The sequence below is a fragment of the Asparagus officinalis genome, chromosome 5 (assembly GCF_001876935.1).
Source record: "Asparagus officinalis chromosome 5, Aspof.V1, whole genome shotgun sequence".
NCBI classification, from domain to species: domain Eukaryota; kingdom Viridiplantae; phylum Streptophyta; class Magnoliopsida; order Asparagales; family Asparagaceae; genus Asparagus; species Asparagus officinalis.
This window is the reverse complement of record NC_033798.1, coordinates 23,755,950-23,769,424: the sequence shown is the minus strand read 5'-3', so window position 1 is coordinate 23,769,424 and position 13,475 is coordinate 23,755,950. Positions and strand designations below refer to the sequence as shown.

The 13,475-nt window shown below is 32.6% G+C and overlaps 1 protein-coding gene across 1 annotated transcript; it reads right to left on the bottom strand.

Moving 5' to 3' along the window:
• LOC109841617 (auxin-responsive protein SAUR71-like) lies at nucleotides 4,569-4,943 on the bottom strand. The gene has a single exon (XM_020410570.1). It carries the CDS (start codon nucleotides 4,941-4,943, stop codon nucleotides 4,569-4,571), a length of 375 nt encoding a protein of 124 aa, XP_020266159.1.

Genomic DNA, 13,475 nt, shown 5'->3' with positions numbered 1-13,475 from the left:
GAGACGACTCATTATAATTGTTAATGAAAGTACCCACTAAGTTGAAATGCTCAACATCTAATCTTCAACTCCTCTCACAATTATTTTTTTTAAAAAAAAAGTACTTTTTATACAAGTATTTTATCTTGAGCCACCTAACCTTTGATTGGAAAGTGCAAGGGGCGGAGCTATGTATAGCTCAGGGGGTGCCTTGACCCGCCAAAAGTGTTTGATTATGATACTAAAGGTGGTTATTGGTTGGTATAATTTTGGGGTAAGTGAGATAATTTTTAGAATTTTATTTTATGGTGTTATTCATTGAGGCAATGAGATTGAGATTTTACTTTAAGGTGTTATTCATTGGGATAATAAGATTGGAACAATTACCTCACTTTTCCCAAAATTATCCTATTTCTATACAAACTTTTTGTCCCAATGACTAAAAATTACCTCATTCTTAAATTTGGGATAATCATGAGGAAAGTGGGATTATTTTGAAGCTCTAATTTATTAAATATCTAATATATGTATTATAATATATAATATATCTTAATTATATTATATTATAAAATTCTATTATAACTTAAGATAATAAAATATTATATAATATTATCTAATATAATAATATTATATATCATTATTATATAATTTGTATAATAATATTCTCATAATATTATAAATATTAGTTTATATTATTATAAATTACATTCATATAACTTTAGTATATATTTTATATAAGTTAGCAATAAAATAATTGTAGTATTTTATGATATAAAATGTCGCCTATCTATTAAAATCCGTTTTAATATTAATATAATAATATAATTAAATGTATTATAACTATACTTTATTATATAATTAATATTACTATATTTCTATTATACTATATTAATATTACATTAATAGTCTTATAAATTATTGTTAATATTGACGTAGTATAATATATAAATATATTTTATTACTAAAATAATAATTATAATAAATTAATATATTACTTAAATCATGATAATATATATACAATATATAATATAATATTTAATAATAGTTTTTTAATTAATAATATTGAACATATTAATAGTGTATTACTGTTATTATAAATATTATATTTTAATAAGGAGACATAAAAACAAAATATTATAATATTTGATTAAATATTATATTAAATGTATTGTTTGTATATTATATCAATTATTATATAATATATCATATTATTATAACATATTATATTATATTAATTAATATATTAAATATAGTTATAATTAATTAGTAATTATAATATAATATATTATGGTATAGTATAAAGTAAAATAATGTATTATATTATAATAACATACCAAATAATATATTAAACCAATTAGGTGAATTAATTTAGACTTAATTGATAGATAAATATTGTACTTTAATAAGATCTCACATCATCAATTATCCCACATGAAGTATCAAATCAAAGCTTCAAATTGTTCCATTATCCTAAATTGTCCCACTTTACACCACTTAAAATATCCCAAAGGGATAAAATGGTTCCATTAGAACAATTATCTCACTTAGCCCTAACTTGTCCCAACCAATAACCCCCTAAGCTCATGTAGCCATCAACTTCTCATAGACAAGCCCATGGATCAAATTGGATGGGCCTCACTTGCACAAGGCTCGGTGTGCCATTTTTTGCCTAGATTATCTTATTAGACTGGGCCCAATTTGCAGCATATAAACTCACTACTAGAAAGAAGAAGCTCTACTTGCACTTTTCAAAAAATTGCAATAACCTTTGAATTTATTCTGCTAATTTCTTTCGCGCTCTAGGTAGTATAATACTTGAATTTCGTCGATTATCCTATTAAGTGGATGCTGCCAGCTTCTTCACAATTATTAGAGATTGTCTATGAGACACATCTTAGGGTTGTGCGTAGTAGATAACTTTGTCCTTTTAAATTAACTAGTATAGTGCACGTATGTTGCACGTGGACATATTTGTTTTATGTTCTAATACTTTACACAATTCATTATTTAATTAATGAAAGAGTTTCATTTTGAATGTAATTATAACAACATTTGAGGACTTATTTGTAATTTTCTTTCAATTTAAATCACATACTTCTTTTAGTCTTCTTAAGATTTAAGTTTTGAACTATATAGGGGTTTACCTGTAAAAAATTATGAATTTCAGTATTTTTCTATAAATATATGAAATTTCAATGGTCTTTGTGAAAATTATGAAGATCCATGGTTGTTTGTAAAAAAATTTAGGGTTATTTTGTGAACATTGGCAAATCATGGAATACCCAAACGATACAAATTTCTTTTAATCTTAAACAACATAATTCTATTTATTTTATAATTTAAGACAATGAATGACATTTAATAACTACTGGTAGTTTTATGTGCAAATTTAAAATATAGTTTTAACATTAGGGAGGTTATAATATACTTTAAACATAAAATTTTTTATCCAAAAGACAAAAATTTCAAGTTTGTTCTTTACTTTTATGTTAAGTGTGTCATGCTATTCCAGTTTATATTAATTATCTTTGTTTTTGCTAATCCATTATAACAAAATAAATTTCTCACTTTTACCTTCACTCTCTTCTATTATCATATAATTAGTAACATGCTACAAAAAATATATCTACTAAGTTCATGGATAATACATAATTAGTAACATGCTACAAAAAATATATCTACTAAGTTCATGGATAATACAATATTTCTCTCAAATCATAATTAAGTACATAGTAATATGGATAATACAATATTTCTCTCAAATCATAATTAAGTACATAGTAATAATTATAGAAATAGAAAAAAAGTTCATTAAAACCCCCTCAAATTAGACCTCAAACTTTAGCTTCAATCTGAATTCTCCACATTTCCTTGTATCAATCGTATCCTCAATCCGCATATAGCCGTCAGTCTAACAATCACATCAGTATAAAGTATAATCCGAGTAAAGCTCCCATCAGCACAATTCAATCGTCTTCACCCCCCTTTGTCGTTATCTCTTCTGAAGGGATAATGTTTTCAATGACGAGCTTGTATCATCCAAATATATCATAGTAAAGTAATGTGGTGAGTATAGGATGCTGATAGGGTTGTAAGAGGTGAGTGTAAATCTAAATCATCAAATGAGTGAATTTATATAGGTTGCAAGTAAGGGCTATTATGATAAGTTTGTGTTTATATGTATGCAAGTATGTGTTTTATGGATGCATGTATGTGGTTTGGAGGGTATTTTTGGAAGAAATGTTTTAACATACCAACACATTTTTATAATATAGTATTAGATTGACTTATCATTAAATGAAAAAGCACACAGCTTCAATTTTAAATTATTGTTCCTTTTATTTGATAAAGTAAATAAGGGAGAACATATGTATCTTTGGATACTTGGGCCTCCAATATAATGATTCTGTCTCCGCCATTGGGAAAGTGGAAGCTATAATTAAAAAGAACTTATATATGCTTATTGATGACATATCATTAAGATTTAATTTTTTAATAATGTATATTACATTTATTATAGTATTAATCATTTGAGTATGTATTTATGCATGCTCATGTATGCATATGTACGTGTTTTATCATGAAGAGATATACGCATGTATGAGTTTTTGAGGGTATTTTCGGAAGAAAATATTTTAACATCCTATACACTTTCCCCAGAAAAAAAAAACAACCAAAGCAAGAATATCTGTTGTGCTTAAAGATCACCCCCTAAATATGCACATGAAGAAATTATGAAGAGGAGTGAAACAAGCGGCAATCATGAGAGAATTCACATTGGACTTCATCAAGGTTGGCTCAGGTACCACTTGTTCGGAAGAATGATGGGCATTGCTAGGAGTCATGGACTTTGATAGATGCTAAACAGCCAACTTAATGTAAACTTCCAAGGTATTTTATGTATGGACCTCAGTTACTGTTTAAATTCATCTCTCTGCCTTATTCTTATCAATATGAGACTATACTCGTGCATAAATAATCCAACATGGTGTTACCCATCGATTCACTAAAAAGACTGCAACAAACCGATTTACAAAAAGGACCAATGAAACTGAATGAAAATAGTTATCTCTTCACTATCTTTTTACAGCAAATTGAGCCTAAAAGTGCAAAACGCACGATTTTTCTTGTTCAACCCTCTCAAATTGCGAAAAACTTTAAAGCGGAATAACATTTAACATTTCCGAGGCATTTAGCACAGAAAGAACTTACATCGAAAGTAAAATTTCATGCAGCTCATAGGTTCTATATTGAAGACTCCTTTTTGCAAACGGAGGGAGAGAAGAGGGGAGAAGGGGAATTAAATTTCACTAAAAACCCTCAAAATTTGGGGTGGGTTGCACAAAACCCCCTGACCGTCTAAATTTTGAGAAAACCCCATAGGCTTAAATACCCTCTTCAAAAAATAACCCCTCTCTCAATAAAACCATAGAAAAGAAAAACTCTTCCGCCCAATTTCTTACTGTTTGGCTTGTTTCAAAGTTCAGTTGGAAGTCTCGGGATTATTTTCCTCAACTTACCCGAAGTTCATGGTAATTTTGTGAAACTTACCCAAAAACTTAGAAATCCAAGACTAATTTTGTGCGACTTCAGTACAATCGAAGGGAGAAACTTCTCCTCTTCATCTCCTTCTTTTGCCCCTTCTTCATCCCCTCCAAGACCTTCAAAGTATCTTCAAACTCCCCTGCATCACACTGTATCCTTAGCCCGCCCTCATTTTGGTAACCAAATGTCTCTGCAGAAGCCTCCATCAATTCTTTGAAAGCCTGCAAGCTTAAATACGTCGTCGGTATCACAAACCTCTTCATGTCTTCACCTACGTAGACCGCCAAGTACCCTTTTGGTACCTCTGACTTTGAATGTAATAGTGTTGCCTTTGGATGATCATTTGGTCTAAGAAGACTTTTGCTCCTCTTTGAAGAAGAGAAAGGAGAAAATTTAGAACTTTGAAGGAAAATGTCCATTGTTATTGTGGTGGTTCATGCATAAGAACTTTTGTGGAAAATTGATGAAGAGAAGAAGAGTGTTGTTTGGCAGTTTGGGTAGTGATGGAATAAATGAGGCCAATAAGCCTAAGCCCCCCTTGATCACAATATATAACGACCTACGCTACCTAACGTTGAGTTAATTAAAGTATTGCTCTATATTTTCAGTATGTCAGGTATATTTCTTGGATTTGTGCACTTTCTGATATATTTAGACTGTGAAAATACAAATTATAACTATCTAACATCTAATGAGTGAAAATTATAGAAACTCGAAGGTATAAAAATGTAAGTCCTATTAATAAAGAATTACAACCAAATAATTTAATGTTATTGAATGATTATGATTAAGCAAGCCATTCTCTATTGATGAACCAATGAACTATGAAAAAAAAAAGCAATTTGCGGGAACAATGAATAAACTAGGAATGAGCCCCCAAATATTATTAGATGATTATTCTTAAAATTTCCTAACCACAACTCAAAAGTTATGTTGGATTGTTGAGAGCTGAGAGTTATGATGCTATATTCCGACAATGAGCTATGGAATGGTCTTTAAATTCCCTAACCATTATGTCAAAACTTCAAATTTGTACTGAGGGTTGAAAGTATTGTTTTATATTTTAACAATTATTATATATTATTGATTGATAAATTAGCCTCTCTACTAAAAGGATTGAAAAACCGTGCCAATCACATTCCTGTTTTAAAATGAGGATTCCATATTTGATTATCACAGATGCCGATCAGGAAGTCACATATCAATGATTAGATGAAAAATAAAATAAAATAAAAGGATACAGTCATCTTCACCTTTACAAAAAGGATAGCCGACCTGTAATAATGTTTGTTGGTTAATGATTAGTTTGATTACCACAAAGATCTCTTCCAATAAACAAACAATGTCGTGAATACCACAACAAAAGATGTCACAACTTGAGCCTGCATAAGAGAGAAGAGCGTGCCTCTCACTTTCTCTCTTGTATAATTTATGGTTAAATGTGTGGACTTTGAGTTAAAAAATTAATAAAATTTTAGAATATGAGAGAGTGAAAAACATAGAAATACCATATGTCAATTTTTGTGCATTTGATAGATATGTACGGGATTTTAAAATAGAACAATCCTACTTACATTGTATATATAGACTACAAATATCAATGAATATATACATTTTTTTTTCTGGTTTGCTCTATTTCTAACATGGTATTAGAACCATTCAATCAATCCCTTCCGCAAATCCCAACTCCACAAATCTAAACACATGGGCTCCACTATCTCCCCCAAAGTCCTAGCTTGTAACCCTAGCCACAACCCCATCCCCAAACCCTAGCTCGTAACCCTAGTCGCCACTGGTCAAGATCCTAGCCGTGCATGCTACTTCTCATGCACTAGATTTGCAGCATGGCTCGACCAATTGAGCCAAAACAGCATCGACGTGCACATGATCTGCACCATCGTTGCACGATGTACATCAGAGATCTGCATCATCACTGCACGGCGTGCACCAGATCCGCACCAGGCTTCGACCAAATGAGCAAAAACAGTACCACCGTGCAACAAATCTACACCAGGGCTTGATCAACAGAGTCAAAATCGCATCATGTGCACTAGATCTACACCATCGCCGCACCATGTGCACTAGATTTGTACCAATGGTCGACAAACGGCGTCCTACCTCATCATTCATTAAAAAAAAGAATCTTCATATATCTTCATCGCTCAAAGCCACTCATTTGGCTTCCAACTAGATCTTCATATAGATCTTACGCCATTTATTTGGCTCACAACCTAGACCTTCATAGATCTTGCGCCACTCATTTGGCTTACAAGGTAGATCTTCATAGATTTTTAGCTAATCATTTGCTTAATCAATTTTAAGCTAATAATTTAGCTTCCTCTTTTGACCATTTATTAATAATCTCTTTGAGATAAGCGATAAGTTGTTCTTCGTCATGACGACACTAGTGATGCACTTCCATCAACAATCCATTAATGTAAAACTTGATGGTAACAACCATTGTCTCTGGTCCTACTCCCTACGAGTCATCCTATGCAGTTGTTGGCTATGGGGACACATCGGTAGCACTTCTAAACCTCCAACACAATCACTTCCTACTGGTGATCTCACCAAAGATACGGATGCTCTCTCCTCTTAGTGTTAGATATAGGTGCCCTGCAGACAATAATTGTATATTGTAACATGACCTATATGAATATAACATCCTTATTCAAAATGATAATATGTTATTTGGTTAGATTTATCTCATATTTTAAAATAGATAAAGTCCTTAGAATGATACTAGACTATCAGACATTTCGGATATGATCGTAATGAATAGATCTGATTTGTCGCTAACGTATATTCTAAAATGTTCCTAGTCGATGAAGTGTAGAAATGAGACATCATCACTTTGGGAAGACTAGTGTATACTCTATTTCTCCTTTGGTAGGATGATGATCCATCTCTTGGATCATTGATGTGAGACATCAAGATATATACAGGTGACTCATTAGTGAATAAGTTGACTGAACGACTCACTCAGAATGTCTAGTTGGTAATTATACTTAACAGTCAAATAGAAGTTCTCAAGTGATATAGTACAAAGTAGTCTCTTGACCTGAGGCATGAGTCCAATATCTTATATGTCAATATAGGTGTACTTAGGCTTTTACCAAACCATAGTTCTCATTGAGTTATGCATAACGGTTCTTGTTGGGTGCATCCCGAGACATATATAGATATTGAGATGCCAAGATAGGATTCGTCTCTGCCAGTATAGGGGGTTGATGTCATAAGATTGTTTGATATAACTATAGTCTGGAAATCCTTGGCCAAGATAAATAAGTTAAACTGAGTGTCAGTTTGATCTTAAAGGTTATAAGTTTAATATTAACAAACACAAATCAAACTATTAGGGTTTGATAGTTTTCCATACCCTAGGCTCGATAGTTTGACATTGTTTGACGAAGAGACCAGACCGTACAATATTATCACTGAGTGGTCCCGATAAAATTATGTAAGTATCTTGCAGACATTTATCACAACTTATACCTGGGTAGTCTTCATATGTAGCTAGCACCTCTGTTGTACCTGTGGATATGATCCACTGCCGAGTCTTAAGTTAGGCCCTAGAGTCACACCAAACGCATACTTGAATCCTATAAAATACAATTTATAGAGTTAAATGCGTATGATTGATACACATATATGATTTTTACCGGATACACATAAACGATTATATGTATCAGTAAAATCAGAATGCTATAGAATGCTATGTGCTTAAGAAATGAATTCTAGTATTTTTTTTATAAAGTTAACTTTTAGTCAACTGATTGACTTTTTGGTCAACAGTTGACTTTTGGTCAACTAATTGATTTTTTGGTCATATGATGACTTATTAATTAATGATTTAGAAAATTACGCAATACCGTATTTATGAAACACCGTATTAATGTGGTATTTTTATTTATGAAATACATACTTTATTATACCTAGATTAATGAGTCATGAGATGAGTCATTAAGGTGGTATGATTTGGAAACATGGTTTTAGAACATAGTTTTGATTCTTCATGACTCTTTGCATGACTCATGAGATGAGTCATTGCATGACTCATGAAAAGAATCATTTACATTTAGGTGACTCATGGCATGACTCATGAGATGAGTCATGACATATCTCACTATATATATATGAGCTCTCTCTCTCTCTTATGGAGAGGTTAATGAAAAATTAGCTAAGTGGCTTTTTCCATAAGAGAATAAAAAAGAGCTCTACCTCTTACTAAATTCTAGCAATCTTTGAGTAAGAGAAAGTAGTAGGATTTTAAAATACCCTGGGATGGATATCTTGCCTTATGTCTCAAGAAGACTCTGATTTTATCAAGCTCACTTGAAGACTTGGAGATTTACTACAAGGAGGGTTATAACAACAAGGAGAACGAGTTAGGGGTTGTTCGATCTACTATCGAATCACGCTATGAAAGTAAGCCTTCGAAGCTCTTGGTTGCTCTCTTTATTATAGGGATCATGTTAGATTTAATTAGGATGGTCCTATCTTGTATTTTATGCTCTCTACATGCTTAGTATTATTATGCATACAGTCTTCTGTTGCGTATTTTACATGTAATTATCACGAATTTCCAACATGGTATAAGAGCCATGGTTCCATCTAATTAAATCTTAACATGCTCATCTAACTCATGAAGGACTTTATTCTTGCTTCTAATTACTAGTGTAGATGAAACTAGTTAATTAATACAAGTTGTTTTGTAATTAGTTATCCTAGTTGTTGATTCAAAAATGTTATTTTTTAGTTTATAAGTTTTTAAGAGTAAAAACACTTGTATAAATTGCAAAACACTTATTTACGACTAGTGTAGTTGTATGTCAGAAGCATGATAGTCCTATTTGAGTTAGGATAATCCCTACGTTATCTAGTTTTTCAATTTATTGCATAACTAGATAGATGCATATTTCTTAATATTGATTAAGTTATATGTTTTATATCATCTTACGTGGATATTATGTTTATGGATGGTAGTGGACAATAATTCTCCTGCATTTATTATATTGATGTAAGCTAGAAATGTAATATTATTTATGACATCTTCCCTCCTCGAGCATGGGCTACGCCTATGAGTTTAGGCACTTGCTCACCGATCATGAGCTACGCCTACGGGTATAGGCCCTTATTCGGGTGTAAAGGGTATGGTTATTTAGTTAAGTTATTTTATTTATAGCTTTTATTTTACATTCAATGCAATATTATTACTCATTCTATGAGATGATTTTTCCATAATAAATGGGGCTTGCACATTCTATGAATATGTGATTGTAATAATACAGGATTTGTAAGGGAGCTAGCACTTCAAGGAGTTGCAAATTGCTTACCAAAATATAATTAGTGTAGTTACATTTTATTCCTTTAGTTGTCCACTACCATTCCATATTGCTTTTACATATGTTGATATGTTGGTTATGCCCCAATTGTAGATGTTAATATAATTGGGTGTTATATTATGCAAAGTTTATATCTCTATCTCACTAGAGAAATAGTTTTATTATTATAAAAACTTATTTTAAAATTTGTGAGACATGACAATAAGAGTTTATTGACCATAGAGTGGTGAGACCAATATTAACATAGCGTTAGTGTGAAAAATAAATAAACCTAAAGTAGTTAAAAGAAATGTATTTAGAATGAACATTTAACTAGTGTCAAGGAAAGTAATTATGAGATATAGCTCATGGAGTGATGGCCAAGTTAAGATTAGGGGTGTTGCCCAATCTTTCATGCTATAGTCTTAAAGAGCGGTGTTTACTTAATTAAGGTCCGATGAATATTCTCAGTGAATATCTCGGAACCCTCCCACCAACCTTGTACTTACCTGGCTAGTTTAATTGTTGCAAACATAAATATAGATCATCTTTAAACTATATCAAGTTTGATTACGGTAAAAGATTTATGAAATCATCCGTAGCCCTCCATCATTTCAGTTGAATACTACTAAGCTTATAAATACTTTGTTTGTTGGCTATCGTCAAGGAAATACTATTCTATGGTTAAGTAGTATTCATCTGTATATAAGATATAAGGATAGCTTAAGTTGGTTATGCAACGTTGTTGACCTTCGTCAAGAGTATGCATAAGTTAAATTTAAGCTGGTCAAGAAATGATGGGTCCAAACTTAACTAGTATTTTATGATTTGTTGGCCAACGTCAATGTCATAAAAGACTAGCGGCAAAATCATATCAAGAATTACAAGAATGTAAAAGGCAATAATTGTATACTAATTATTAAGTATATCGATTTGTTAGCCGTCGTCAAGGTTGATGCATTCAATGATAATTGGATATTGATCCCACTTGAAAACAAATGGTTGTTTTCCTATCACCTCTTATAAAGGTTTTGAGGGACTCGAAAAATAGTGGGAAGCATAACTTAGATAAAAAATGAACCAATTCTATTTTATGTATTGAACATATGCTAAAATATTTTTCTCTCTCTCTTTTAGAACTTATATATGGCTTAAAACTCATACTAGAACAGAACAAGTTAACCGGTCCTAACTACAAAGACTGGTTGAGGAATGTTAAAATTGCCGTAACTTAGGACAAAGTAGCATATGTCCTCACAACGCCTGAACCCGTTCTAGGCCCAGAACCCACTGTAGCGGATAATGAAATCCGCATAAAGTGAGATAGAGATTGTTCACTTGCTCAATGCCTCACAATTAACTCTATGGATTTGGTCCATCAGAGGCAACATGAGAATATGGATGTCAGATCCATATTTCGTAATACAAAAGAATTGTATGGTGAGCAACCGTGACAAATAAAGTACGTGACGTCTAGGAATTTGTTCCAGACGAAAATGACTGTGGGATCTTCTGTTGGGGACCATGTCCTTAAAATGATCGCCTATACAAATGAGCTTGAACTTTGAATGCAGGCCTAGATGTAGATAAATATACAGATATCGTTCTGCAGTCCTTGATACCACCCTACTCCCGATTCATATCATAGTTCTTTATGATGGATCTGGAGCCCACTCTTCCTGTCCTACTTAATTTGTTAAGATAGAATGAAAGTTCTATAAAAAGGATAAATACTAGCCTTAGTTATAGGGAAATCTTTTTCCACTTCTAGCAAACTAGTTGCCAAGAAAAAGAGAATAAAGAAAACTACTAAACTAAAGAAATGTATTAAGAATGCTGTCAAAAAGACAAAGGGAAGGTAAAAATGACGACTGCATAATGCTTCTATTATCACAAGTCAGGAAACTAGAAAAGGAACTTTCCTGAATTCCTAGTCTCACTCAACAAGAAGAAGCAAGTTGTTGCTTCATCTTCAGGTGCGTTGGTTACTCAGATTTTTTTTTCTATAAATCCTACATCTTGGGTATTAGATACCGGATTAGGATCTCACATCTGTAATTTGTTACAGTGGCTGAGAAGTTATAGAAAGCTTGGTGCTGGAGAGATGACCTTATAAGTTGGTAATGGTGCAATAGTTACAGCAGTTACAGTTAAGGATTTTCATCTAGCTTTACCAAATGGAAATATTTTGATTTTGAATAGCTACTATTTTGTACCAACTATGATGTGTAATATAATATCCATATCTTTATTAGATAAAGATGGATATTGTTAGACCCTAAAGGGGGGGGGGGGGGGGATTAGGGTCTTATGCTAATCTAATCCGATTTTATGCCAATTAAAAACTAATTAACAAGTTATCCTAGCAAGTGTGAAAGACAACAATATATATGAGCTAGGATAAGCAATATGAACAACAATATATATCCTAATAATAAGATATATGCAATGTATGTGCAAGGATATATAAATAACACAAGGGTAAATAATCTAAACAAGATAATGGATGATATAATAATGAGCAATGCACAATGGCGATATAAGATATGAACATAAATATAAATAAATGCTAAAGCACACTCAAACACAATCAAATGATCACGGAGTTCGGACCTTCGGTCCTACGTCTCCGCTCCCCACTCCCGGGGAGAAATCCACTATCACGACCGGGTTTTCTATGCTCACCCGAATAACATTTACAACCACACTATGTCGGTTTTCAATGCTCACCAATTAACGTCCACTCCTCACACTCGGTTTTCTAGTTCACCGAAAACTTCATAACACACTCGGTTTTCTAGCTCACCAAAAACCTTGCAACACTCACAATATAATAACAAATGATTTGTTCTCTAATACAATGCGAGAACTCAATTAAAGCTCACACTCAAAGTTACAACTCTCAACAACCCAAATATATTATGAATGTAAATACAATAAGCTCAAGTGGGTGTGTGTAAACAATGAGCCTCCACCCCACCAAGGAATGCTTTGCTCTCAAGAATAGCATCCAGACCTTGGTTGAAGCCGGCGTTATAACGCTAGGGTAAGCCAATTGAAAACGGCATTACTCCAAAGAGTACAAGAGTATAAACTGCTTCTCAACACTCCAACGAGTATACGAGTATAAACTGCTTCTCAACACTCCGACAGAGTATATGAGTATAAACTGCTTCTCAACACTCCAAAGAGTACACGAGTATAAACTGTTTCTCCAGACTCCGATAAGTATAAGAGTATAAACTGCTTCTTAATCCTCCGACCGGTATAAGAGGTTAAACTGCTAAATTATAAACAAAATAATAAATAGCTAGAAATGAGTTTAGAGATTCTTCTCTGAATAACAAGATGGAGAGATGGTGAAGCCCAAATAAGAAGATGATCTCCTCCAATTGTGAAAACCAAAACAGCTTTAAACCAAACTCAAACCAACCATAAACCCTTGTTAAAAACTTTCTTAAACTTGTTTAAAACACTCTCATTGTTTTTTAGATAGAAGGGGGTTTGGGGGTTTATATAGGAAGAGGAAACAATAGCAAAAACCGCAAACAAATGACAAAAAAGTCCCAGCCAACGGTAACAAGAAATAGCCGTTGGAAAGGATCTGACAGAGCGGCGGGGGGGCCG

Coding starts and splice junctions, on each gene's coding strand:
- LOC109841617 (XM_020410570.1), bottom strand. CDS start 4,943: ATGGACATTTTCCTTCAAAGTTCTAAATTTTCTCCTTTCTCTTCTTCA.